General features: G+C 43.9%; 1 protein-coding gene across 2 annotated transcripts in view; it reads left to right on the forward strand.

The window, feature by feature from the left end:
• LOC103359190 (ephrin type-B receptor 1-B) overlaps positions 1-26,786 on the forward strand; it is a 158,844-nt gene that overhangs the window by 80,946 nt on the left and 51,112 nt on the right. For both annotated transcript variants that reach the window (XM_008284419.1, XM_008284420.1), the window contains exons 4-5: positions 14,400-14,555; positions 21,818-22,153. In XM_008284419.1, the coding sequence (XP_008282641.1) occupies positions 14,400-14,555; positions 21,818-22,153 (492 nt within the window). The remainder of the gene's footprint in view (positions 1-14,399; positions 14,556-21,817; positions 22,154-26,786) is intronic.

The following is a 26,786-nucleotide window of genomic DNA, read 5'->3' on the forward strand; positions in this document are numbered from 1 at the left end:
GTACACACAGCAGCCTTTTTTATCAGCGCATGTGTGTGTGTGTGTGTGTGTGTGTGTGTGTGCATACGTGCGCTTCACACCCATCCCGGCATGAATGGGCCAGTAAATCCTATTCCCTCCCATCCGTGTTTTCCCTCTCTATCTCATCTTTTATGCCTCTTTAAATCCCTATCTACCACTGTCCTGCTTCTCTCATGTTCTGCTAGGAGAGCAGTCATGGAGGGAGTGTGACAATAGAGGTATTAACCAAATGCATACTGAGCTTGCCTGACTTGCGCAGTCAATGTGAGGCTTTTACACCTCTAATGCCGTGTGAATAGGGCCGCTGCTCCCCAAGAAACGCCCTCATGAGCACTCAGACCGAGGGGCCTTTTCCCCGGCTCTCGTGACCTGGGTCCACATTGCCCGCGCTGGCCCCCCGTCTCAGAACACACAGTTCTTCATTTTCATAAGCCCCTAATCTGGATTGGAAGCCTCTCCATTGTGGAAACGGTTTGAGAGGCAGACCTCGGCCGGACAAAAGGCCTCGTCTTTGGCTGAGGGAGGAGGGCCCTCCTTCATCCCCTGTTCCTCCCTTTCCCATTCTTCCACATCTGAACCTCTCACAGAAGCGGCTAATTGTTGTAGGGAGAGGAAGAGTGACGGGGTGTTGAGAGGATGTCCTGCCTAATAGTGCCCCTAGTGGAATACAAATATGACAAGAAGAAAAAAAAAAAGGCAAGATGACTGCAGACTCGAGGCACAGATATGGGCGAAGAGCTACAAAAAGATTTATCCACTTCTCACAGTTTATTTATCATTTGATCCAGGGTCAGAAGAGATCCTGTGATGCTGGCTGATAGTAAAGTTTGGTTTGATTCCTCCAGGTTACAGTGCATAAGACTTTGGAGCTGGAATGTGTAACAAACTCAGAGTGAAGCTTTGAAGTATAATACTGTTGCCCTGGGCTTCTTAGCTCCAGGGTCGAATGAGATTACACCCTTGATCTGTGTTAGTGCCCTCTGATCTGAGGGATTGCTACACAGAGATGTGTGTGTCTGTGTGTGTGTGTGTGCATCTGAAGGCATACGTGCAAGTTGCATGTGAGTATGTTGTGTTTTATATAGTATTCATCGTTAATAGATTTGCATATTTATGGGATGTGTGTTCCAAAGGGAGTCAGGAGTTCTGTTGGGATTTGTCTGTGTGTGTGTGTGTGTGTGTGTGTGTGTGTTGATGTGCATCTACGGTCAACTCATCTCTAGCCTCCTCCTTGAAATTGGTTGTTAACTAATTAGTAATGTTGTTGGCCTGATCTCGGTGCTTTGTTGGTGCCTCTCTCCGGCTGCAAAGCTCTATTCTTTCTCCCCCCTCTCTTTCTCCCTGACTCTGTCTCTCTCTCTCCGTGCTCACTGCCCCGGAACACCTTAATCCAGTGTGAAAGCAATTGGCTCTCTCAGATCTAATCAATAGAGGGCCAGGGCAGCGAGCCAGGGGGAACATCTCTGGCCCCTGCTCAGCTACAATCAATTTAGACCCATCGATTCAGTGATTGAAATACAAAGAGCAGACGCGCTGGACCGTACAGGTGCTTTAGTGTTTGGGTGTGCCAACATGTTATATATCTCCTCGGCGCGAGCATTTCTCAGTATTTATGTGTGTTTGTTTGCTTGTGTGTCCGCGTTGTATGTGCGAGTGTGTGTTTGTGTGTGTGTGTATGGATAGTATGATTTATTTTCGAGCCATCTGTAGTAAAGTGGGAATGGCATTTAATCTAGCACCTCTGAGACGGAGCCAAGAAAAAAAAAAAAATCACTCCTAATCCAATATGTCCTGCGAAGGGAAGGTGTGTTTTAAAGGTGTGTGTGCGGTAAGCTGGCCAGCACATTTGTGTGACCGGGGGGTGTCCTACTGCTTTGCACACACCATGTTCACCTCTGAGTAGATGCATGCAGAGATGGAAGGATCTTTGCATATTTGCATGCAAAATGTATGTATGTGTTGTGACTAGTCGGATGTGTGCATGACTGTTAATATGTGACAACACACATGGCATCTTCAGAGACGTGTCAGACTTTTCTGCACTGTGGTTCGTAAGTGTGTAGTCGTGCATATATGGTGTCGGTGCATATCATATTTGTTTGACCCTGTTTATGCGGTTACGCCATGCATGTGCGTCTGTGAGCGTATTCATTTATGCAATTTGCGGTTATTAATTTACCGGGTTGTAGTGCACACTGTATGTTTATTTGTGAGTTCGATTCGAGCTCCAGTTGTGCCGAACATGCAAGATGCTTTTAGTCTCATTTAGCCCCATACATCTCAGACGGTAGCACTGCATCAGTAAATGATGCATTTAACGCCAGTGCAGAATTTATAGCACGTGTGTTGCATTATGTTCGATTCCTGCTCGTGTAGTCACGGTTGTTTCGTGGGTGTTCCATGTTTGATAGCTTCAGCGCAGCTATGCTTTGTTAACCTTCCTCTCCTTTTTGTGCGAGAATATAATGAGGTAGTTCTGGAAGAATTCTCACAAGAAAAGATGATTCTGGACAGGAAATCTATGAACCTGAATGATTTTGCTTTGTATATACCCTAAATCTACAGGTTCACATTCTCTCTCTTTCTTCTTTACGCACACACAAACACACACTTGTGCTACCTTATCAGACTGCACCATCATGCTAATGGCTTTCTGCCATTTAGACAGTTAATCCAGTTTCCCAGTTGGTCATGTTGTGTTTTCCCCTTAATTCTCTGCTGGACAAGGTGTTGATGTCTTTCTCAATGTACACATTGTCACAAAGCCGAATGGGGATTTGACACTTTCGAGTTTAAGTAAGCCACACACGCACACTCACACAATTAACCATAAAGATCAGGTCAAGTATGACTCTTCCTGGCGCCGTTCGTTACCCAGAAAAGCCTTCAGCAAAGCTCATCCTCTGACAAACCTTCTCACCTTGGTGAAATTAGCCTTCAAAACAGCTTTATTAACCAATCAATGCACTGTATGTCATCTAGACATTAAAAAACCTTGAACAAAAACGATAAATTTGCTTGTTGATTAATGTCCAGAATGCAGACATTGATATTTACAACCCAAATACTAAATCTACAACCACCCACTGTTCTATAAACAAACAGAAAGAAAGGATCTATATTTGTGAATTCCTGAAAGCCGTGAGCAAACAATGGTACAAATGAGCATGCAAACACTGTAAATGAAACGAAGTGGAATTAAACCAACGACAAAGACGATGTGGATACACCAACACCAAGCTGAAAAAAATGTAAAATCGGGGAAATATTTGAATATATTCGATTTTTTTTTTGGCGAACATGGTATTAATGTATTCATTCAAGATATATATGCTCATACATTTCTAACATGTACAGTACTGTAATTTCCACATTGGACATGTCTTACTGCTAACTTCCATCTGCTCTGATAGCTATTTTCTATAATGTCCAATATCTTAGTCGCCCATCAACACGAGTCCGTGACAGTCTTTCATTCACTCTTCATCTTAATGAATGACTTCCTGCCTCCGTCAATCCAACATGAAGATGTTCGCGCAGCGCCAAGAGGTCCCATATGGACGCTGTGCATTTAAGCGCACGCATTTCACACATGTGCTACAGTTTCATAGCTCTAGGCATATTGACCAAGTGCTGTCTGATAAAGGTCAGCACTGTCCAGATTTGGACAGGTGGGACGGAGCCTGCGGTTCGCAATCACACACACACACACTGCGTTTTTTTTTTTTTTTGTGCCTTAGTGTGTGTCTGTTTGTCTGGAAGGGGGATACAGCTTACTGATAGGGTTGTGAAGAGGTCAGGCAGATGTAAATATGACATGAATATAGATGTGCCGCGTGCGTCTGGTTGCCTTTGGAGAGTTTCAACCGCTGCAGGTGCGTTGCGTGTCAAGAAACTGGGCCAGCCTCTGCTCGTTCACGCTATGTGTTTGATGAACACGTTTGCTTTTGTGCAGCATAAGCAAACCGTCTGTTCCACGCACGTCACTCACCCATTGAGATTTTCTGGTCATGCCCGGGCCTGATGTCAACAGAATCGCTGTCTTTGTGTGTATGAAAGCGCGCCCTTTCCGTACCACGAATGTCTTACATCGGGCCGGACATCGGCTTTAAATAGCTTTTTTTCTTTATTTAATCCACCTTTGTTTGTTTCCTATTGTCAGCTTTAGAAAAAATAATAGCTTGGCCGTCACTTAGCATGCAATGAGAAATGGCTGCTTCACACAGCACACATATTGTGGGACTCTGCCACCAACAATTTGAGTGACAAGATGTACTCCTGAGTGCTTTCTCACTTTGTTTTTTTTTTTTTTTTGCTCTCGCTTCCCCATTTCTCTGCGTCTCCCTTCCTCACACTCTGTTTCCCTCATTCCGGTCACTTTTACTCTCCCACGCTTCACACATAATTTGTGCTTTTTCTTTTGATGCAGAACATTTTATCATTACTTCCCATTAGGCATAAAAGCAGCAGGGCCGATGAGCGGCGGATGTGCTCGTACAGCTGGTGGACCATCTTGCTGGTGAATGTATAATTGTAATGATATAGCTTCTTCTTGGTTGATGTCATCACCGTCCCAGGGTGCAGCTTCTACCGATAACCTCTACACGTCTCACACCGTCTCTCTCTCCTCCTTCTGCTCACCTGTCCCTCTCTCGTGCTGTTATTTGCAGATGCAGTCCAAGGGTAGGCTTGGAAACTCACTATTGGATTTCAAAACTCTCCTTTTCTGTCATGTCATCCACATCCAAGTCCACTCTGCCGCTAACCTTTGGCCTCCCTCGGAGCTTGACAGCCTATTTCCCATGTGTGAAAATGTCAGCATCAGAATGAGAGGGTGCAGATGCTTATTACTGGTTTATACGTTGGACACATGTCATCCACACTTGTGTGCGGCAGCGGTGGTGTTGGGGAGATGGAAGAGGCCTCTCATTCTCTGCGAGACTGTTGAAGGGATGAGCGTGGCTGTGTTCAGCTGAGCGATTGTGCCATGGGGCCTTGTCTTTGCCAGAGAATTTTGGTGTAAACATTGTGTTATGTACGCTCAATTAGGAATCAAATTAGGGAATAGTAAACAGAGAAGGGACCTTTGTTTTTCAGTTGTTTTATCATTCTACTCCACTGCTACGTTCATAATTACTCATCCCCCTCTTCACAGGCCTCTACACTCATTAGTGGGCCCTCAACCCTGAGCCAAGGGGGCCGGGTATTTTAGGATACATGGGTATTTGAAGCTATTGTTAAGCCAAAGCGTTTTAACATTAAACAGGCTGGTAGGGGACTGGTGCGTGTTTGTGATCAAGGTTTTACAGCTCGGTTCAGATGGAGGTAAGGCTTAACTTCATATAGGTGGAATGTTCTTTTTAAATCAGAACTGACTATTTAAATTTTCCATACATTAATTACAGCCGTAAACTGTTTTTGAAGCGCTTCAAAGCACGTCGAGCACGTCTAGTTTCGATGTTATAGTGGCATGCAGATGCGTATAAAGCTGTTTGGAACTTCCTTTTTAATTTGTATCTACCAGCAGGTACCAGCCGTGCAGCAGTCACTTCAGAGAGTTTAATCTTTTTCTCCTGGGCTGCAAAAAAAAACACAAATATGAATTTGAAAGATGCGTTAGATGAATACCTGCAAGATAAAGAAAGTGAATGGTTTTGTCTTAATTAGTTAATAGGAATAAATCAAGCAGCTGGTAAAATAAATAAATAAATAAATAAAACATTTAGTCCACTGGGCAAATCTTCATTTCATATTCAATCAATATCACAAGTGCATCGCTTTACTACTAAGTAGCTGAGCAGAATCCCAGAGTTCTGCAGACATGCAAATGCAAATAAGGTAAAAATTAAATTAACCGCTGTTAAGATTTTTCTCTCCATTTATTAACAAGCTATGTCACTTGTCTTTTAGCTGCTGCTCCAAGCTGCGTAATTATACTATGATATTATATTATTAGAAGGAGATTTATTTTATCTGATAAAAAAAAAAATATCAGCAATGTAAAAACAACAACAAAGCCCGATCGCTCTTTATGATCTTTTGACTGTTTGATGTTTTGGATAAACGGCAAAAAAAAAAGCAAATTTCTAAACGGTGAGCATTTTGTTGCACCCCATCACTAATAGGTACATCTGTAGCGGTGAACTCACAGCTTGAAGTCACCTCCTGAATCTTTGGTCCACGTTCGCTTTCAATTACACACTTTGTGAACAAATAACAAAACCTGAGCCAGTTTTCATGCAGTACGCAGAGCGTCCACGGACAAAGGGTCTCTGTCTTGCCAAATGACTACACTGACTGATAACAGTCCAACTGTTGCTGAACTGATTTGATCACATCTTTGCAAATCTGTCTTTTTCTGTTTCCTTTTCACTGTTTTGCAAGTTTCCAATTGTATACAGCAGACAAAAGTACATTTCTTAACGAGCAAGCTTTTCTCTCTGACCCTAATTATTTCCCCGTGTGCTGATGTATTGTTTGTAATCTACAGTTTCCCATTAGGTGAAGAAGGTCCTCATGTCGGAACTATGAGCGCTACAACAAAAAAAAATGTTTAAAGGCTGTAATAGACATTGTGGAGCGAAGCAACAGCAAAAGGAGCAAAAAGAGCAAGAGTGGGCATCTTTGGCTAACTGCTATAGATTAATTGATCTAGCCATGAAGTTAATGAGCTAGATCCGTTTTAAAAGAGACAAGTGCTGAGACAGAGGAAGCTAATGGCCTTCTCACAACTTGGAGTGGTGGGAAACAGAGAGCTATTTTTCTTGGAACATATATTTTATTCACCGTGTGACACAATCACAAGGTATTTGACGGGACCCCTAACTGCTTATTGATGATCGTTTCATCATCCAGTCATTATCCGCAGACGGCTCAACACAGGACACGACGACTGATTTTCTGGCTGTAAAATCGAGATTGCTTAATAGATATTTTCTGTAAGTGAGCTGTATTTCATTTGACACTAAAGTTTGTGGAAAAAACCTTCGCGCGTGGCAATAATGTGCTGCTGACGTGGGTGGCTTTTCAGTTCGCTATATGAGCGAAGTTAGATTAATCAAATCAATACTGCAATCATAGTGCAATCAAAGGCTGACAATAAAATGCTTCTTGCTCACACAACATCCCTTGACTGATTTCACCCCTCATCAAGTAGCACTCCATCTCTGTCTTCCTTGCCCCTTCTTGTTTTGTCTCTGTTAGTTGGCAGTGGGCAATGAGCCCGGTCAGTCCCCTGTTAGGTTCTGATTACAGTGTAGATTGTAGTGCGAGCACATGTAACTGCCTGCTGAGTGGCGATATGTTTCGGAGGGCAGTTTTTCTCTACTACCTTGCCAGCCAGGGACGGATTGGCACAGCGGAGTTTCCTGGAATACCAATGCCTCCTCGTCTTCTCTATCTCTTTTCCTTTGCTCCTCTCTGACCACTCCTCGATCCTGAAATGTATGCTCAGTGCCTTGGCACATGGTCGCGTCTTCCTGGAAATAAAGCTGACCTGAGCCAATGTGCTAGGCAAGATACAGAGCAAGCCGACTGCCAACGCAACACTTGGTTATGACGAGTCTGTGTGGAGCTAAAAGATTAGATAGCTCTCTTGATCTGTATCAGGCTCATATTTTTTTTTGCACGCACACACCAACGTGCGCATGCACACGTGCACGTGCAGACACACCAGCTCGTGCGTGCGCTTTCAGTAAGCCAGATTTCCCAGTCGGCTGGTCTGTCATTGGCCGGCTGTTCAAAGGGAAAGTGTTGGCCAAAAAAATACTGGCTGTGAGGTTACCATGGTAACAGCCTGCCCAGGGGCGTGGGCTGTCTGCTAAATTGTTCGCTGGTTTGTTAAGGCTCACACACGTGCACGCGCGCACACACACACACACCTTAATTTGAAGAGATTGTGTCCTCCTATATTCATTGTCTAGCAGACACACGCTCTGCTCATTAGCATTAGCAGTCAAACTGTTGGCTTTCATATCCATATGTGAAGCAAACAGAATATTTGGAGAAATCACAAACAGGCCTGTTTATTTTCTCTAGCTGGACACTGTCTCATCTTCTTAGTTATATTACTGCTGCAGTGCCCTCTGTTGAAACCAATCAGACATGGTTTTCATTTCCCAGACATGCATCAGCACCATAGAACCGCTCAGAGGCCGGATATTTCTATTTTCTCGTATATATATATATTTGCTCATATATGTTCTCGTATAGGAGATATCGCCTTCTATTCTGTTGCGATTCAAGACTGTGCAGCGATTTTGTGTTGAGTTCCAGCCCTAATTGGAGGATATCTCGGCTCTCTCCCGGGGCTTTAAGTATTGTTCACCGAGGTTTCTGCAGCGTCAGACGTATTAGCTAGTCGACAGAGCGGGTACGTCAAGATGAGCGCTGCGAAAGTTTGGGAGGGCTGCATGTGTGTAAAATGTATGCGTGTAGGTGGTGTGTGTGTGTGTGTGTGGTTGGTGGGTGTAGCGGTGTGTGATTTTTACCTTGGGAGAGAGGCTGTGACAGGGCCAGAATGGACAGATGATTAATGACCAGGGGGAGTGTTCTGTGGGCGGAACCCTTCAGCACCACCGCTCTTAACAAAAGCAGATGAGGTATGCTCTCTTTTGACCATCTCTTTATTCCTGAGAAAACCACTCCGGCCCTCTTATCCCCCCCTCCTCCTCCCTTTACATTCTCTCTGTCTTTCAGATTAGAAGGTGATGACAAGGGATAGTGGAAACTTACACTGACCAGACTTAGCAAGTGATGTCACCGCTGTGAACCCTGGATGCCTTCTCGTAAAAAAAAAAAAGAACCCAGATATGGTCTCAGTGAGGAGACGTCCCGGAGTCCCAGATCTTGGAGATACCTGGTCCCCGCTGACGAGAAAAAAAAATGCTAAATTGTTCTCGAATCAGTTTCTACAAATGAATAAATCATAACCCTGAGAGGCAGTTTACCCTGACTTTTAATATCCTGCAGGCATTTTCTGATGATTTTGACAAGGCTTTGTTTCAAGCCCGTGCGTTGGTCTCAAATAATTGTATTGTGTTTTTCAATGACCTTGTGGAGAAATGGAACACCTGGGTTGGGAAAGCAGCTCATTACGTGGATTGTGGCTGGAAAATGAACAATGACAGAAGAGCGAGACGGAATACCAATGGGCTGCAGCGCTGATTGCCTTTTTTGTTTTAAGATGTTGGCTGTCCTGCCACGTTTTGAGTCCCCTCTGTCAAACAAAGGTGTTCATTCCACTACTCGATTGATATCCTCTAGGATTTATCGCGTAAACAGATCTCCGCAGGCATGCGCTTGGCGTGGACGCAGCCTCCTGTGGGTTGAGTGGGAGAGTGATGTCTTTCTGAGTGACTGAGCAACAAAATAGTGAAATGGGGGTCAACTGGGGTCTTGACCTGATCATAAGCCTGTCTGCATGAGTGTTTGTGAGTGAGAGGTTGTGTGCATGACTCCAAAGCCTCTATAGTCTGTGATCCATCCCATGTGATGGATGAGGGTTGGGGTTAAGGGTATATTGGGTGGTAGAGAGTTGTACTTAAGGGTCACTGAAGGCAACTCTAAACTTCTGTGGGTCACGCAACCTCTCTCTGCCTTAAGACCCCGGGCAGACAGAGTTGATGTGCCGAAGCTAGAACTAGTAAAAGAGAATTGCATCTTAGAAAACATGGATTACATTATCCAAACGCGTTAGCAAAGCTTCGACTTGCTTAACGTTTGTCAGCGCTGGAGTGCTTCCTTCAGAGAACTGCTGATAAATATCTTATATTGCGAAATGGAACTTCCTTGAGAAAATCTTAGATTCATAACGGACGCATGAGTACCTTCAACTGCTGCATGTTTGATTGCATTTCCCACAATTTGCTGCCAAGACATTTCTGACGGTTTAAAACCTCATGCATACTTCAGGGCGATGCCAACAGAAGAAGTCAGGGGAAGACCTAGCGCACTGCAACTTTGATTAGGTTTAAGTAGGAAAAGTCATTTCCGAATCCAACTTGGTCACAATTCTTTACATTGGCTTTCTGCAGTTCCTACATTTCCATTTTTTATCTCGCACACACCTGGTGATGCTTGCATGACAAGTTAATGTAATTCTTATCGCGCTGCCTCCACTAATCCCACATCTCCAATTACCTCTGGATTCTTATGGGTATATACTTTTTTTTTTTTTTTTCCCTCTTTTTGCAACTGCACATTCTAAACACATGCACCTTATGTTGACCCAGTGGCAGTGTGCTTCCATGTGTGATGTATTGCCTGCAGTGTGGACTGTATTATACTCTCAGCAAGCATTCTGCTTACTCTAACCACCGTGCACTAACTCCCTGCTATGCACATCAGCCTGCACACAGAGACTTGCTCATATTGCTAATCTTCTCATGTAGCACTTGTCCTGGTCAATCAATACACTACTGTCGCGTAGAAAGAGGATCAACATTTCCTCCAAATGACTTCTAAATTTGGAAAATGTGCTGTACACAAAGTTGTCCCGCGTGTTTGTTTGTGCAGAGCGTTCAGATTTAGATCGCCGTCATTATCGGTAATCTAGTACCGGCTGGGAAAAAACGACCATCATGATGTTCATCTCATCTCTGCCAGTCGGGCTGGCTTGCGACGTGAGGTCATCACAGTTAGGCTGCGATGAGTAGCGAGCAGTGATCCGCGGCTGCCATAACTCTTGTCAAGTTAGTGCAGAGTGAGCTGGATGCAGGAGAGGAAGAGACAAAAGACGGTCGACCTCAGCACCGATTCAAACGCGTCACTCAAGACAAGAAAGAAACAAGGTGGGAGAAGCAAGAGAACAATTCATTACCAGTGGGACAGACAAAAAAGATGTGAGGGCATAGAAGAAGTGAGAAGGAGAAGGAGGAGAGAACAATGCAGAGAGAATCCTGTAGGGACCACTTGAAAGGAATGAATGTTTTGCTTCTGCATGCAGCCAGTTCAGTTGTGGGTTATTCTCCCACTGGGGAGACTAATTGCTTGTTGATCTAATGTTCAATCCCCTCCTGTCCCCGAAAACCAACACATTTGATGACTGATGGGTCTGTGTGCTTTTTTTTTTTTTTTTTTTCCTTCCGTGGCGCAGGAACTCCTGGCCTCCTCCAATCTAAATATTCACAAATCAGGGGAAAAGACTTTGGGCTCAATTCCAAATTCAGCGAAGCATATCGCCACTCAGCCCACCGCTGCCTGCCCTTAGAACGAGACCTGCGAGGGTTTCGCTAAGATTATTCACATCGCTTTATCGTTTGCTCTCTCTCTCCCTGCCCATATCTGGTTTTTCCTCCCTCTCACTCGGTGAGGCAGATCAGTAAGCAGTTAATTAATGAGTTTAATGCTAGGATTCGTGCCCATATTATGTGTCAATTAGAGATGGAGCCTCGTCTCAGTGGTAGGAGTTCTAAATCTAGATGGACATTCATCTTCTGCTGGGGTTTGCATGCATGTGTGTGTGTGTGGCTGCCTGTTTGTTTTTGCCTGGCTGTCACTTATCTCCCTTCCCGTAATGCTGATCGTGGCATCTTCCGCTTCCCAAGGAGAGGCATTAAATTATCTCAGGTTCTGTTGAACATATTCTAGTCAAGTGGCGGAAAATGTGGGTGCGCCATCTCATTTAATGGGGTCAGCGGCGGTTACATGTGTCGCCGTGTAAATCAGTCGAGTGAATGTGTTCTTAAAGTGAGGATAGCGTCGACGGCAACGCGGGAGGGTTTCTCGGGGGGGGCCTCCGGAGTGTGTATGTTTATCTGAGTGGTGTGTGTGTACATGCGTATAGGAGCGTGTGTGCATTCTCATAAGTTAGCTTTGAGGCACATTTTCTGCACCGCTGTCTCACGCAGCTGAATCAGCACACAGCCTCTCCACAGCTTTTCTCTTCACTTTTGCCCATTTACGAGTGTCCAGGCCGGCTACTGTCTGTCTGTAAACACACAACCCGAGGGCAGAACCCGCCACACATATTCCGCTCACACCCCATTAAGCACACATTGAACAACCTATTGTGATCCCTTTTCATAAAAGCCAGGAAGGTTTCGCCGCTTGTTTGGGTGAGCCGGGCCATCTGCATGCACGCGGCTCTCTGCCTCCCCCGATGTTTGAGTTTTATACCACCGAGATGATGACACATAAGTCCTTTCCCCTTCTCTTGCTAAAAATGAATTTTTGATCTGCGTTTTATCGCCTTGTAATCTCCGATATCGTTGGAAGTTACTGCTTTATAAAACGGCTCTGCAGCTGGTTTGTGCTTTTCCATATGGCCAGAGAGAGCTTTTAAGAGCCTCGATGTCCTTGTATTAGAAGGAAGCTTGATCTCGTCACACGCGGATTCTGTGTATTACAAGTCAAGAGAGGTTGCAAACTTCTGCTCCCACGCTAAAAAAAAACCGAGCCTCGCACTGCCTTGAAGAAACATTGTCGGCTTTATATTGCTCTTTCAAACCCCGTGGAGCTGTCATTCCACACATGCATAGTTTTCGAAACAGCTCGGGAGCATCCGCAGCATAGCGGTGTGTTCTTTTATAAGCTGTTGGTGGTTGTTGTGGTTTGGTCATATATGTGTATGTGGGGATCTGGCCATGTGTGGATTGTGTGACTAGACATAAAGTCAGTGAGTTAGCCTCTGGTGTGCCAGCCACACCAAAGGAGCTGGAAGACAAGCCACTGGCTGGGCAGCCGGTTGAGTTGTGTATGTGTGTATATGACTCTGGCGCTGGATTTTTATTTTTTTTATCTCTCTATCCATCACTAATGGCCCATCAGAGAGGCCGGCAGAACGGCATGAATAGAACAGTCATAAAAACAGGTACCTGCCCTTGTAACAGCGTAGTAAAGCAGACTCTATCTTCCAAACCCAACCTCTCGGTGTATTTTTTTAATGAAGCATAACATTTTTAATTAAATCTAAAAAAAAAACATGTTGATATAAAGGTCTAAAGGTTTTCTCCCATAGAGCGCCACATTCTCTGCAGTTTGACCTGGCAGTCGGGGCAAAGGGACCAACTCCTTGTCATTGTTGCTTTAAATAACTCTCCATTTACGGAGCTGTTCATGTTGGAATAAAAAAGGCTCTAAGATACAACAGAACCATTTTGTGTAAGAAAATTCAATATTGATTTAATCAACCTCTTTTTGCTTTTAATATCTGAAACACTTAGCACAACCAATTGCTCATCAATGTGATGAACTCTGTCCTTGTCTGCAAGCCTTATATGAACCTTTTTTCCCCCCTCTTCTTATATATATATCTTGGCTGCGTATTTTCTCAGCGGGATTCTCCTGGAGCTGAAATTACAGTCTGTGAGAAAAGGGATAAAACATGTGGGTTTTTTTTTTTTTACACATGAGTATACCCTACATGTATACCTCCAGTCATGCCTGTGCAATCTGTTACTCAGGCAAATAGACGCAGCCTTGTTCCATTAAATTTATACGCCCTCCCCCTTCGCAGTGCAGCGACACCACAGCTTCCTCCCCCATCAGTGAGGCGGCTAAAATATTAGACATTTATCATAGTTATTGTCGTCAGTAAATCCTTCCACGCGGTGCAGAAACTCTTCAGCTTTGTATTCTTTTGGGGTACGAGAGTAAATGGATTAGGTTATTGCTTGCACTTAGTCGCAGTGATATCAGCCGCAGTAATCTTTGTCCTCCACGACGGCCTTTTCAAATTTAAGACTCTGACACGTCACGGCAACCTCCACAAACTAGTGCCGGCAGGATTGTTGCAGTACTACTTGCTTGTATTATGACAATGGCGGCATTTTTTTTTTTTTGTGTATTTGTGCTGCAGAATGAATTCGAGGCCTCCCTGATGGTATGAAGTGACGGATGAGAATCAAAACATCGACAGTGACTAAAACTGTTGCACACATTACACACGACGGGGCCTTCACAACATCCCGCTGTACCGATTATGCACACGAGCGTAGACTCAGGATTAAAGCGAGAGTTTGACATTTTGTAAAACATTCTCTTTCTTGCCAAGAGTTAGATGAGAAGTTTAATACCGCTCGCAAATTTGAACAGCCCACACCTGCTTAGCCAAGCTTCACGTGAAGACTGGAAACATCCTGGCTCTCTTAAAGTCTAATAAAATACAATTAACACTAGCCCCTAGCCTGTAAAACTCACTAATTAACATCTAATTTGTTTAATCCATATGAGAACAAAAGTGCTAAATCTACAAAAAAAAAGAAGAAAAACTGCCCAGAACTAGTCAGTTTCAGCTCTTTTCTATCTCAGTCTGTTTCTATTTCTGCATACCATTCAGGCAGATGGATGTATTAAACCCAGATGCTTGACGCATGCATTGCCTTGTGTTTTTTTTTTCTTTTAATTCCTCTCCTGACCATGTTTTTCTCTTGTCACAGCATGCCCACCAGGTACCTTCAAGTCAACCCAAGGTCCAGGTCTTTGTCTACAGTGCCCTCCTAACAGCCGCTCCACAGCTGAGGCCGCCACCATCTGCGTGTGCCGCAACGGCTACTACCGCGGGGACGGCGATCAGCCAGATGAACCCTGCACCAGTAAGCATACCGCGAATGACATGGCATGCACGCTGTAAAGCTGTCAAACAATCGCATTCTTGTCGGACAAGAACTTAGATCAGGAGTACCCGTGTACGCGTTGTCCTTTATGGTGTAAATGCATATTGAATGGAGCAGTCATGCATGCACGCCATTTATTTTCATCACTTCTTGCGTGTCTCTGTCTCACTGTCATCAAACCAGCACATGAAGTAGCATTTCAAATGAGCGTGTGTCTAAGGCGCTAGTTGTCGTCTCCGTCTGGTAATAATAATCACATAGCAGGGTTTCCATCATTGACGTCTCCATCTCCGCGCCCAATGAGCTTCTTCCCTGTTTCCCCTCAGTTATCTCCCTCTTTCCGTCTGTCTTCCTCTTCCTCTTTTCTGCTGTTGTTCTTTCTTTCTGTCTGGTATCATCCCCTGAAGTCCTAATTACTCAGGCAGATGCTGTGAAGCTTCGACACTGTCCTGCCGTTATCCGCTGGAGATCCAATAAGGCCTCTCGCAGCATCATAGTTATCTTAATATGATGTAAAAGCAATATGCTAAGCCTTCCTGTCGTCCCTGCTGACACGCAGTTGCGCAGAAGGAGAGCGCTGTTAGACCCCCCCAAAAAAAGTTTGTTTACCTCTCTTCCTCCGCTGCCGCTGGGGAGCGTCTTAATGGTTTGTTCTCCTCACAGCAGCAGACCTGGAAGCATTATTGGTGTGGTTATACATTCATTTAGTCCTGATTTATTCACATAGACCTAGTTAATTGGCCTCAGGAATGGGCTCAGGACCGCGCTGCTTTCCGAATTGGTTAGCAAGCTGCACAGCCTTGACACCTAAAACCTGCACTCATCGCACCTCATTTGGCATTTTTTGCTTTTTTTTATTTTGTTTAACTTTGAATAAGTGCCTTAAAGCTGCAGAGGAAACCCGATGCAACACGGTCTGTCTGTCTTTGAATGCTTCCCAAGTGTAGTCATCCACACCTTTAGGCTTTAGATGTTCTCAGTGGATGACACCCCTCTTTCACCTTGAGTTTTCTTTCTGCCCACCCCCCATGGTACGCTACATCGCTCTCTGGTGAATTAGTGAGTGTTCCATCAGCTATAGCATCTGTCTCTACCTTGAGGCTTTGAATTTTCCCCAAGCAATCTCCACAACAGCTCCCCGCTGATTATTTTTGAAGAGATCCCCATGGTCTTAGGCTCCTTTTTCCCCATTGCAGCCTGCTGCTACTTTTGTTTTTTTTCTGTTTTCAATTTTTCGAGTCTCATCTTCTCTGCTAATTCTGTCCTTTCTTCTTTTGCGCCACACTTTTCCTTTCATTTTGCGCTCAACTAAGATCTTCTCTACACCTCAATGTTTAGGCCGGACTATTTTTTGATAACACATGCCAGGTATTCGGTTACATAATTATTTATGAAAAAAAACAACTATTACGATCACAATTACACAGTCCACTATGAAGTAAAATATTCATTACAACAGGCTGCATTCCAATTCTCTGAAAAAAAAGCTTTTATTTCTCTTGCATGCATTTTAAATGTGAACTTTTTATTTTTTCAACTCCCCCTTTTAACATTAACATCTTAAACCAACTTCAGTGGCTCCGCAATTTGTGTTAACAGAATTCTTTTGCAACAGCATATTCAAAGCTTTCTCTGAAGGTTGAAACATACAGTAGCAGCTGAGCTTGATGCTCCGGGTGCCCTAGATCTCAGCGGGGGAGGCCAGTGAGATCATCAAGAATCTCTTTAATACTGCGGGTCCTGATAAGCGCACTGCTAGAGTAACTTAAATCAGGCCACTCTGTAGCAGCAGAAGCTGTAGCTTAAGCGCTTCTTTGCCATTGTCAGAGGCCCGGGTCCCTGTATGCTCCAGATCAGTCTGATTAGCTTGCTGATGGATTGTCCAGCGCCCGGCTCTGTCAGCGGGAGGGGGGGGGCTACACTCCCCTCATCCCCACCACCCTTTTCCTTAAGGGATATGAATATGCCAAGCCTAGGATGCACATCAAACTACCCCTCCGCCCCTGCTCCCTCCTTTCTCCCATTCTTCTGTCTTGTACTGGCTCCAATCTATGCCCGAGGGGAGGCACACCACAAGTGTTCTGTCTCACAATGTGAAGCTCGCTCCCCCCTCAGCGAGGCTACCCAGCACAGCGTTGGACTTTTGGGACGGTGGTTTTGCATTTCGCTCCATCCCCTCCTGGTCCAGGCTCCAGGCCCCAGTCTGACGTTACTCTCCTTCCCCATGGGTGTGCATGTGTGAAAAAGAATTATTGTGTGCATGTGAGAACGGGTTGGTGGTGGTGGTGGTGGTGGTGGTGGTGGTGGGGGAGAGGGTCAGCTAGCTCCGGCGTGCTGAGCCAGTGGGTTTCTCTCAGTGCGAGAGTCAAAAGAGGAGACTGACAAGTTGAGTGGTAACTGAGAGGAGTCAAGCGGTGAAACCAGTGCTTATTGGGCCATAGGGGGAGATGGGGATGCAGTGATGGAGGTTCCTGGTGTGAGGAATCATGGAGAAAGAAAGAAAGAAAGAAAGAAAGAAAGGGAGTGAAGGGTGGGGGAAAAAGAGGCTAATGTCAAAGACAAAGAAGCGATCCAATCAGCGCAGTGGGAGCGATGTGTCAAAGTCAGATTTCAATATGTACATTTGAACATTTAGTCTGAACTGAAACCATAAAAGCTATCTGGGGGATTCTACACATGGCTCATAGTAACACATGATATGAGAGTCTAAGTGAGGCACAGTGCAGTGTTAAAAGAAAAGATAAATAAATAAATAAACATGCCGCGTAAGCATCTTGGAAACTACCACTGCCAGCCACTAACCAGTTCATGAGGAACATCTTTAGAATGTAATTGAATCAACATAAATACAGGGAGTGAGAGGGGAAAACAGTATGGCTCCGATGAATTTCTACATTCCTCATCTGCACCACATTGGCTCTGGATCTCGTGGCTCTCGCTCAGTACTCATATCTGTGGCCTGTCCCCTGAAAGCCTCCTTGAGCCGTTTCAATCACTGTCTGTGCCTTGTAATACAAACAAACCCCATCAAAATTCCTGACCGAAGACTGCTTTTCCATTCTCCTCATCATCCCATTTAGTCTTTTTTTCTTTTTTTTCTCCTTTGCTCTTCTATTCACTGCCTCTCCTCTTCTTTTTTATTTTTTTTTTCAAAGAGAACAGAGAGTGAGCCGTCAAAGTGCATAAATATTCTTCTCTTTTCTCTAAAGTTTTTTTTTTTTCTTTTCTTTTCTTCTTCTTCTTCTTTTTCTTACTGCGCCTCTGGAGTCAGTTGAGGGTGCTTCCCACAGCTCAGCCGTCAGCTGGACAGTTTCCTCTCTCGGTAATGCAGTAATAAATGGAGCTAAGTCAAAGTAATTGTCTGGCCTACTCTAATCCCTGAACTGGCTGTGAAGACATAATGCTCCAGAGTGCACGTACATGCGCACACATGTTCAAAAATGACACACCGCTTCCTGCCTCATCTGAAGCATAATACATGCAGAGTCATGGTCATAGCTCAATCAAAGCTAGAGAGGAAAGTAGGTGCGTAGATTATCCTGCAGCGTATTGCGACTGTATCCCCTCAGACAAGGCGCCCATATCTCCTGGGCCGCACTGCACAGGCAAGTCACATTCGGTCTGCGTCTCGTACAGTCTCTCAGAAAGACAGTATTAGTCCTTGTAACATGCTTTATTTCATGTCTCACCAGCCCACACAAGCCCTCTTTCTGTCTCCCAGCTTCTCTGGCTGTGATCAGTATCTCCACACAGGGACCTTCTGTTGGTCCCTCGAGGCCTGTTTCACATCATAAAAACAAACAGTTTGAAAGAAGAGAAGCGCCGGCGTCGGACCGCTCAAAGAGTGGATGAGTAAACAATGTGTCGACGTTTTTTTTTAAATTTTATTTTGGGCAGTCGGGCGCTCTTTATATGAGCAGACAAGGGAAAAAAAAAACTGGGCGGTGGTCTGTTACAGCCCAGGTGGCACCTTAAAACCCAGTTCAGCAAGGCATAGCAGTCTGTAAGTGCGTGGAGAACACTGGAGAGGGAGTGGCATGGCAAAGTAATTATAACTCCGAAGATAATGCATGTAATAATATTGCTGAATATTAATGTGTATTTTGCCAAAGGCCACTTTTTCCCCTTAGTTTTAATGAGTTAAAAAACACAAGGCCGTGCAACACAATTACACATACCCATTATTGTAAGGACATATGCTTCTTTTATGTTTTAATTTAAAAGCCATAGATTCCCCAGCTTCTGTAGGTACTTGCCTACAGATAAAATAAAAGTTTAGCTTTTTTTTTTCTCATGCAAGCAATGGTTTATTGGTATTAACCTGACCTTCATGTGACTTTTCCCCAGGTGTAGTCCACAAGATAATTAAAAATAGCACAAATCTAGAAAAATCTGGTTATTCCACATCAGAGTTAAGTTCCTCTTTTTTTTACCTCGGTTATAATTTAGACACATGCCTGATAAATCGTGTAGGCCTCTCCACGTTGTGTAATTACCAGTGTGGCTGGTATTGTTTTACCTTGGGAGTCTGCGTGGATGTGTCATGGTGGTAAAATGCGATCCAGACAACACCTACTGTTGTGGGAACTACAACAAAGGCAGTTATGATGGCTCTTGGCAGGTGTTTATCTGTGTGTCTGTCTGGATTTTTGTGGATAGATTTTGTCAACACGACGGCGTCGCAGTTGTGCAAGATAACGAAACTGAAGGCGGGGGGGTGTGGTCCGACCCGTAAGCCCTGAGCACCGAGCGCACATGGGTCGGAACATGTGGATGGTCGTCGCAGCTCGTTGTATCACGCTTTAGATAATCCGGTTTAAATTTTTAGAATGCATTTATACTAAAACATTAGAGCGAAGAATTACATTTTGGTGAAATGTAAAGGAGAGAAAAACAACATAATGATGGGGCAGCCATGGAAACAACCTATACAGGGCATTTCTGGATGCATAGTTTTGGCACCAAAGACATCATTGTTGCATGTAAATAGAAGTGACTGTGCAGTTGTGTGTTCATTGTGCATGGGGGGAAAAAATACAAGTTGACCAGACCCTCAGTATCTCCACTAATTCAACTTAAACAGGCACATCATCTGGCTCTTTATTTCCTTTGTTGTTCATTTCTGCCGTGCTGTTCTGGGATTTCTGGGAAACCACATTCATGTTTGCTCTCTCTGGCTGATTTAGTGTGCCAGTATCATAATGTGCCACTGTGATTGCCACATCTGTTTAAAGGATATGAAATAAATAATGTGACTGGCTGCACCAGGCCTATTCACGTTGCTCTCCACCACCACGCTCTTTTTGTGCATAATGCAGTTGGCCATATTGCAGAAGAAGCACACGTGCGCTTATACAACCGTCGCTGTTCTTGTGCAAATGACCAGGCACGTGTTGTTGTTGTTGTGATCGCACCATTAAAACGGAGCTTTTTATTGCGGTGGTGCTTCAAAAACATGTCAAGGCCTGCTTGGATAAATTATGCATTGCTCTTGTAATTTAAATGAAAGGAAAATGTATGTGAGTAATCTGAATGCTACAGGTAATGAGCAACATAAGTAAGTAAATTGCTCAAAAAAATTAAAACCCAATCACATATTGAGACAGCCAAGCAACAGCAGTCTGAAAAATCACTGGTGAGGTGGCAGTCATATGTGATTCCTGGTCTCTGCAAACATGGAGTGTGGTTGTAATAGGGAAGTGTGGCACATCAGCAATATTTCTTTTTCTCCCGGTGTTGTATTGATACAAACAGACACCAACACATAAAAATAGATAGTTCAGGCATGCATGTTTGTGTCACATGCTTTTTTTCCACATGAGAAGATGTGCATTTTTTTGTTTTTTCCCCCGCAGCAGTGCAAGTTTGGGGGCAAGTGCATGTATGTGATGGATGATACGGAGAATCCATGCTGTGCCAGTAACACATGAAGTGCCTATTGTGCAGTTCCCAAGAGAGAGAGAGCTGAAGTGCTTCCAATTCCCTCGCACACCCCCTTTTTTTCGCCGTATTGTCTCCCCGCATACAATGCATCCGGTCGTATCCGAGGACTAAATTATGTGCCGTGTGACCCCGTGTATGGAGCACGAGCTGTCCTCTCAGTCAGGCCATAATAATCACACTATAGAGGTCACGCCCTTCCTATCGCTGACCCCGTGTGTGCTCTGCCACTTTGTCCCAGCTCACCAGGTCAGTCCTACATGATTAATTATGTCTGTGTTGACTGAAGTCACTGTCTGCCCTTCCCCCCCCAACAGAAACTAGAGCGCTATAGTGTACTGTGTTTAACAATCTATATGTAATCCTCTTCTGATTGGATTAAAAAGAAAACCAAGATGAGGAAGTATAATATGTTAGAGAACTGAGTAATTCCTCAAAGGGTTTTTTTGAGCGAATTTTTAGTTTCACAGTCGTCATGGATCTGGAAATGGGTCAGTTTAACTTCTCTTTTAATAATAAAGGTCAGGCTTTATGGAGGATAAATTGGTACCAGATCAGCTCTGCAGGGCTGCCTCACTCGAACTAAGCAGCACTGACTAAGGGCTTTGGCGAGTTTCTGCTTTGTCTGGTATCTGAGAAGAAAAAGGGGCCGCCTCTGAGCAGCCGGAGGGACGCAGCAGATTCTCCGCAGAGCAAAAAAAATTCTGCACTGCCATTCGAACAGATTTTTAACTCATAAAGAATTGTGCTCCAATTGCAGGAGGCTGAACGAGCCACTTTCCTGCACCCTAATATTAAGCCACCACTCAAGCAAAACAATAGTTTTATTATTTCTCGATTTCTTTCTGAATATCGCCTTTGAGTTTCTGCTCCAGCTGCGGGCTATGAGGGAGTGAATGGGAGCGTGAATCTCCAGAGCCACTTGGATAAGAATACTCCATGCAACACTGCATTTTGCTAAATAACCAATGTTTGATAGACACAAACGTTTCGCTGTATGATCTCTCTGGGTGTGAATGGAATAAATTAGCATTCCAATTGTGCTGAAGATGGAGAAAAATAAGAAAAAGACAAGTTGCTCTTGGACGACAGCACTTATATTTATTAGTGTTGCAAAATGACTAAATCACTGAGGACAAATACATAAAACTGTTTTCTTTTTTCCGTACAAGCAATGTGTTATTTTGGTTTAAGGATGATGGCAGCTTTACTAAAGTGTTTTCTGATATAAAAAAAGAGGATTTAAGGCAAGTAGATACACTGCAATTTGGCTTACGTGATTCCCCCTGTTTGTCGTACAGGCGTTCCATCCAGCCCGAGAAACGTGATCTCCATCGTGAACGAGACCTCGGTGATCCTGGAGTGGCACTCTCCCAGGGAGACGGGCGGCCGCGACGACGTCGTCTACAACATAGTGTGCAAGAAGTGCCGAGCCGACCGGCGGTCCTGCTCCCACTGCGACGACAACGTGGATTTTGTTCCCCGGCAGCTGGGCCTGACGGAGACCAGGGTGTTCATCAGCAACCTGTGGGCTCACACTCTCTACAGCTTCGAGATACAGGCGGTCAACGGCGTCAGCAATAAGAGCCCATATCCTGCTCAGCACGTCTCCATAGACATCACCACCAACCAGGCCGGTAAGTGGCTGCTTCTGCTAGGTGTGATGATCATAATGATGATGTGGTGGCGCTGATGATGATGATGATGACGACGACTGTCCTTATGCAATGTCATCGTGTAACTTTCTCTGCTCGATTGTTGTCTTTCTTTTTAAATCCTTCCTCTCTGTAAGAAATCTGGGTTGCCTTTTGCCCAAGTACTTCTATTTCATATCACATTTGCGAGAGAGAGAGAAAAAAAAATTGCTATTATTGTGAAAATGTGAATCATTGCACCTCAAAAGAGGATCATCTTGCACAATGCGCAATTCAGATTCACACTTCATGGCTTAGCAGACTCCAGGGCTACTACGATTTCACATTGCTTCACTGTGAATAATGAGGGCTTGAAGAGCGAGGGAACACGGTTAGGCGAGGAGCGCATACATGCTCTCGTTCGAGGCCCTCCTTCTCTAAATCAAAGTAATGACTTTCCCGTTTTTGAAATCACAGTCAGAGGAGTTCACACCTAGACCCAAGACACAGCGTTTTTTTTGCGTTAGGACGAGCGCAAATCCACCGCACCATCCCTCTTGCCTTTGTACTTTGTTTACACATCTTATCCTGTGATGGGAATAGCCTGAGTTTGCATTTCTCTCAGGGCATTGCAGGAGTTCTGGCTTTTTAACATTGGTAAAGGTAATCATCCCTCCACAAACAGCGCATAAGTCATTTATGAAATTCTTTTACTAAGGTTCCCATCTGGCGGTTGAAGGATGACTGATTCACAGACTGACATGTTCCTTTGTTGTTGTTGTTGTGTTGTGTGTGGGCTTCTTTTTTTTTTTCCTCTCTCTCTCTTTCTTTCTTTCTTTGTCTTTGTTTAACGAGACTTTGTTTTGAGAGCAATGTCGTTCAGCAGCTAAGCGTTTCTCCCCTCGCTGAAGGCTACACTCCAAACGAAACCTCTAAGTAACGCTTCAGATTTACACACTGACTGTTATGTGAAAAAACAACATCTTAAGTTAATTCTGTATTTTTTTTTAAAAATATCCGACTGATTTTTTTTTTGATAGTAGAGCCACAAAGCCTCCCGTTTATTTGTTGCGTTGTTCTAACTGAAAGCAGAACTACTTTTAGAGCTCTATAGCAGCCTCGGAGGCTCAGCTCTGCTCATTGTTCAATACTTAAATGTCAGATTGGAGGAGACGAACCCGAGGTAGACGCATGGAGAGCTGCTGTTTTCTGGCCGGGGTGAAGTACGCTTCACCCCTGCTCTCTCCTCGTCTGTTTGTGTTGGCGTGCGTGCATGCATGTGTGTGTGTGTGTGTATTCCCTGACTTCCCCTTTGATGGATCTGTGCCGAGGGAATGAAAATTACCTTCATGGTGTTATCGTTCCCTCTCGCTCTCCCAGTCTGTCTCTCTGTAGTGTTGTACTTGCATGTGTGAACTCATCCTCCGACTGTGTCTGTGGTGGGATCCGAGCCCAGCCAATGGAAATGACAGTTCGAGGATATTGTCTTTGATGGTCTTTTTTTTTTTTTTTCCTTTCCTACAGTGTTTTCATGCTTTTGTAGATCTTTGACTTGTACACAGAGGCACCTATCAAGGGACAAGTATTGACCAAGTGAAAAATTTAAATGAGGCCCTCTTCATTTTTCTCTTCTCGTGGACGGGATGGACCGTGAAAAAATCACAGCTTGTGGGACTAACTGACGGAGTTAGTGAAAGACGAAGGCTTGTCAGTCGATTCTCACAAGGAAAAGAGTGACAAGCAGGGAAGCTCGTGTCCTTGGAACCTTTGGCTCACCGAAAACTTTCGCTATTTTGCTTCCTGCTCTGTACAGATGAGCCCTTGCAAATATGTAGTGATCCAATGATGAAATATGTAATGTCAAATGGATTCCCATTCAGTCCCTTTTTTTTTTTTTTTTACTTTAATTGTAGAATGAACTTACTTTACATTCATCTCAAAGACCAGTGAAATAGTAATTGCTTTATCCGGATCCCTTTTGTATAGGAGTACATTTTGAAATTAAATTTGGCCCGGTTGGTGGAGGGCATTTGATTACGACGACTCTCTGAGGAATATAATGACCAACTGAACTTGTCTTTTTCTGACAATGAGTCATGGGAGGAGTGGGAGGGGAGACAAGGCAGGATGGAGAAATGGAGTGCTTTTTTTTTTTCTTTTTCTTTTCCCTACCAGACTGAGAGAGAGTGTGACAGTGAAGGAGAGGAAAATGAGGGAGTAAATAGGTCTGATTATCAAGGTGGCCTAATGGTGCTGACTGTCCCCATTTGACAGGCTAATAGTACACTTGACAGATAGATGTAGAAGAAGCAATGCCCAGGCCTATTGTTGAAACCTGCTGCAGTAATGAGGTGTCTGCCAGTAATCTGCCAAGCCTATGTCCAGCCCTATGTGGCCCCTTTGTCGCCAGGTAATTGCACTGTTCCTGGCTTCAACAGGGGGGGTTTTAATAGTAGGCCACTGGTGACGCAGAAGTATCCAGGAGGAAATAATGTTAATGATGCACTTCAAAAACAAGAAGCAAAGACACTCCTAAAATACAAGTCTTAATTTTTTGTGTGTTCACAAAAAAAAAATCAACATTGCGTGCAGCAAGAAAGCACGCTGCCATTTTCGAGAGCTTTTAAATCTTCTTGTCCATTTAAAATGCAACTAAGTGACAGTAGAGGAGGTCTTTGTATTCTGCAAAACTGAGCCCAGAGGAACATGTCAGTAACAAATGCAATGTCAGTCATCATATATACAATAAGGTCTTAATAAATGTGAATTTTAGCAGTGTTAGGGTAATTCTGGTCTATTACAGCTTGACATAATTCGAAATAATGCAGCTTGATTGTGGTTCTAACATGTCATGTTTGTACATGCCACCTCTAGTGTAGAGCCAGGGAAATGAGGAATCACACAAAACACTACACTACTGTACAAACAGCATATATTAAAGCAACTGTTCCCTGCAGCTTTCAAACAAAATAATGTGATTTCTTAAGTGAAGTATTTTGTTTATTTGGAATAGACACTTTGCTAAGTGCATGAACGATCTCCAAATGCTGACGCCTGGCAGTTGACCTGTTCACCGACATGTTCGTCCATGGATGCTGGTACGTTTGGGGCTGACTTTCGGGAAACTCTAAAGCTAAATGCAAACATGGATTACCCATTATGAGAATGACAGTAGGTCATTACAGTTTAATGGGCGTCCATATTTATTTGACCTGCAGAACACAACATCAAATTGGAGACGAGACATAGAAGACTAAGAGTGATTGCAGAAAGACAGTGTACCTCAGGAAAGTGGCGGTATGAAGAGCAAAACTTGATGCCAGATTGGGAAAATCTTGAACGAGAGCATTGCCAGCTATCATAATCGTGGGTTTGCTAAATATTGCTATCCTGACGACTGGGGGTCTCATTTCCCCAAAAGCACCTGGAAGATAAACCCGACATCAGCCAGACTGAGCGATCTGCTCTGCATTGGATAAACTAAAGACTACTAAAACAGTAAAAAAGTAATACTGGATATCTTGTTAGCTATTTTCTCTCTAACACGAACACAGACTAAATGCTATTCACAGCCTCACACACATAAACAAACTGCTGCAGGGGATTAGGTCAGCTGGCAAGATGTCCCGGATTGAGATGCAGTTAGAAAAATAGACACTCCACATGGCTAATGTCTGTGTTTCCTTTCTGTCAGACTGAAAACCAAGTGTTTAAAAAGATTTATGCAAAAAAAAAAAAAATCACAGTTTTTGAAAAGCTGTCGGGGCCTCGCACTAGTTGTCTCAATATGTGCTGGCTGCACTCAGTTTTGTGGAACTCTTCATTTACCTGAATGTGTGCATTAGAAGTAGCGAGGGCATTGTCGCCACGCTAATGGGAATATGTGTCGGGCTGAAATAAGCTCGAGTCATCCTTTAAATGTGAGACAAATTCAAAGGCTTGCACTTTGGACTGAGCAGATAAACAACTCTAATTTAACCAGTCAAGATGTGTGATACAATAATAAACTATGGAGGTGGAACATTTAAGCATACAACACTTTACAACACTTTACAGCACTTTCAGGTTAGTATGTTTGCCATAAAAAAAATAAAATTTGTGGCTATATTTTTGTTTTGGTTTATCTTTGTTTATAAAGAAGAATACTTTACTCTTGACAGATGAATACAACAGTTAAAGGTAGGATGCACTGCTCACAGTCTTTTTAAAATTCCTCTCCAGCTCTGCCTTTTAAAGTCAACCTTTCTGCCACGTGCCATTGTGTTCAGCCCAGCTGTTAAACAGGCTTAAGATGAGTAATATGATTGCTTAGTAGATAATAATTAATCAGCGATTTGTTTTTCTTTTCACCCATCCTTTTTTGCAGATAACATGCATGGATGTGCCGCTGCTTAGTATAAAGTAAACTGCAAGAGCGTTTGTGCCAGCGCTCAACATCGGAATTTTCAGTTGTCGCTGTTGTGAAAATAAGGACTTCTTGCATCAATCACATGCCGTGTTTCTCTGCATAGAGGACCATTTCACCTCTTTTTAACCCCATCTGCATTTACACCCTTTACATTAACAGGGACATATACAGCATTGCACTTAGAATATTCAATTCATCCATCCATCCATTATCTATATTTAATCCTCA

This window comes from Stegastes partitus, unplaced genomic scaffold, assembly GCF_000690725.1.
Source record: "Stegastes partitus isolate 25-593 unplaced genomic scaffold, Stegastes_partitus-1.0.2 Scaffold358, whole genome shotgun sequence".
Taxonomy (NCBI): domain Eukaryota; kingdom Metazoa; phylum Chordata; class Actinopteri; family Pomacentridae; genus Stegastes; species Stegastes partitus.